This window comes from Babylonia areolata, chromosome 28, assembly GCF_041734735.1.
Source record: "Babylonia areolata isolate BAREFJ2019XMU chromosome 28, ASM4173473v1, whole genome shotgun sequence".
Classification (NCBI taxonomy): domain Eukaryota; kingdom Metazoa; phylum Mollusca; class Gastropoda; order Neogastropoda; family Buccinidae; genus Babylonia; species Babylonia areolata.
In genome coordinates this window covers 11,507,294-11,509,793 of record NC_134903.1, presented here as the reverse complement: position 1 = coordinate 11,509,793, position 2,500 = coordinate 11,507,294, and the positions used below count along the sequence as shown (strand labels likewise).

Below are 2,500 nucleotides of genomic sequence, written 5' to 3'. Positions count from 1 at the left end.
TAGAGCTTGGTCTCCCACCGAGGATAAGCGCTATATTGATTGATTGATTGATTGATTGATCGATATGTATAATTATATAGCGCCTATCCTCGGTCGGAGATCAAGCTCTAAGCGCTGTACAGACACAGAGTCATTTACACAACAGGCTGCCTACCTGGGTAGAGCCGATTGACGGCGCTCGTCATTCGTTTCCTGTGTCAGTCATTCAGATTTCAGGCACGCACACATACACACTCAGACAAACATGCAACATGTATCACTTTACGTGTATGACCGTTTTGTTAATTTATCCCGCTATGTAGGCAGCCATACTTCATTTTCGGGGGTGTGCATGCTGGGTATATTCTTGTTTCCATAACTCACTGAACACTGACATGAATTACAGGATCTTTAACGTGTGTATACACACGAAGGGATTCAGGCACTGGTAGGTCTGCACATGTTTACCTGGGAGATCGGAAAAAATCCACCCTTTACCCACCAGACGCCACCGAGATTCGAACTTCGCTTACCAAGACGAGTAATCACAAGAAACAAGACTCGACTAACTACCAAGCAAGCCCAACCAGTGACAACCATCACGACCACCACCCCGCCCACAAAACGAAACAAGAACAAACAAACAAACAGACAAAAACTTGACTAACACACTAGTTCCACCGATCACAAAAAAGCGGGATCTGACGAACACACTAGCCAGACCAATCACAAAAAACGAGACTTGACGAACACACTAGCCAGACCAATCACAAAAAACGAGACTTGACGAACAAAGAAACAAGAAAGAAGAAAAAAAAAGAAAAAAAGACCTGACTATCACACGTTAGCCGACCAATCACAAAGTAAGAAGGCCTGACTGACTAACACACTAAACCCACCAATTAAAAAAAAAAAATCAAACTTGACCACCCCACTGGCCCGACCAAACACACACACACACACACACACACACACAAAAAAGACTTGAATGACCATGATACTGGCTTGACAAATCACAAGAAACAAGACTTGGATGACTGCCACACTGGCCCAACCAATTTCCATTAAAAAAAAACCAACAACAAAAAAAAACAACCAAAAACAAACAAACAAAAAGAAAAAAAAGAAAACAAACAAACAAACAACAACAACAAAAAAACAACAAACAAACAACAACAAAAAACCAAAACACACACACACACACACAACCCCCCAAAAAACCCCACACAAGCAAAAACAAAAAAAGAGAGGGAGAAAAAGAAAGAAAGAACCCCCCCCCCCCCCACCCCCCATCCCGCCTAACCAGCCCCCCCCCCCCCCCCCCCCCCCCCCCTGCGCAAAAACGAACAAATAAAAAAACAACACGACTAACACACTCGCCAGACCAGTCACGTGAAGCAAGACTTTTTTTTCGATTGATTGATTGATCGATATGGATACTTATATAGCGCCTATCCTCGGTCGGAGATCAAGCTCTAAGCGCTGTACAAACACGGAGTCATTTACACAACAGGCTGCCTACCTGGGTAGAGCCGATTGACGGCGCTCGTCATTCGTTTCCTGTGTCATTCATTCAAATTTCAGGCACGCACACATACACACTCAGACAAACATGCAACATTTATCATTTTACATGTATGACCGTTTTGTTAATTTACGCCGCTATGTAGGCAGCCATACTTCATTTTCGGGGGTGTGCATGCTGGGTATATTCTTGTTTCCATAACTCACTGAACACTGACATGAATTACAGGATCTTTAACGTGTGTATACACACGAAGGGATTCAGGCACTGGTAGGTCTGCACATGTTTACCTGGGAGATCGGAAAAATGTCCACCCTTTACCCACCAGACGCCACCGAGATTCGAACCAGGGACCCTCAAACTGAAAGTCAATGCTTTAACTATTCGGCTATTGCGCCCGTCTTGAATGACCAAGACACCAACCTGACCAATCGCAAGAAACAAGACTCAACTGGCTAGCACACTAGCCGGAACAATCAAGAGAACCAAACCAACAAGTCTGGCCTTAAAATCCACCTCTTCCCAAGATAGCCTCCCTTCCCTGCCTCTCCCTTGTCTTCAGTTTCTCCAGTTTTAGAGTTATGCATGCGTATGAATGACTGGTGCAAAAGCGCTTTGATTTGTCTCTGCACAAGTTTCAGCGCTTTATGAATATTATTATTATTATTATTATTATTATTATTATTATTATTATTATCATTACTGACCTTCACAAGTGGGTACGGCAGGTCCCAGCACTCCACTTTGTTCGCACGTCAGAATGGTCGGTCCTTGTAACTCGTGACCCTTATTGCAGCTTGCCGTGCAGGTGGACCCCGTGAGGAAGCCGTGGTCACAGACCAGGTGACCACTGGGCAAGGTCAGACTCGGGCATCGTTTCTCTGTGAACAACAAGCCAAGCGCGCACCCTCTCCCTTAATCAATCGCACAACAACAACAACAACAAAAAGTTTGGTGGATTTTTTTTTTTCTTTTTTAATGATAACGATGATGATG

The 2,500-nt window shown here is 44.1% G+C and overlaps 1 protein-coding gene across 1 annotated transcript in view; it reads right to left on the bottom strand.

Moving 5' to 3' along the window:
* Positions 1 to 2,500, bottom strand: part of LOC143301790 (uncharacterized) — an 82,674-nt gene that overhangs the window by 47,436 nt on the left and 32,738 nt on the right. The window contains exon 12 of the mRNA XM_076616181.1: positions 2,212 to 2,385. Within this exon, the coding sequence (XP_076472296.1) occupies positions 2,212 to 2,385 (174 nt within the window). The remainder of the gene's footprint in view (positions 1 to 2,211; positions 2,386 to 2,500) is intronic.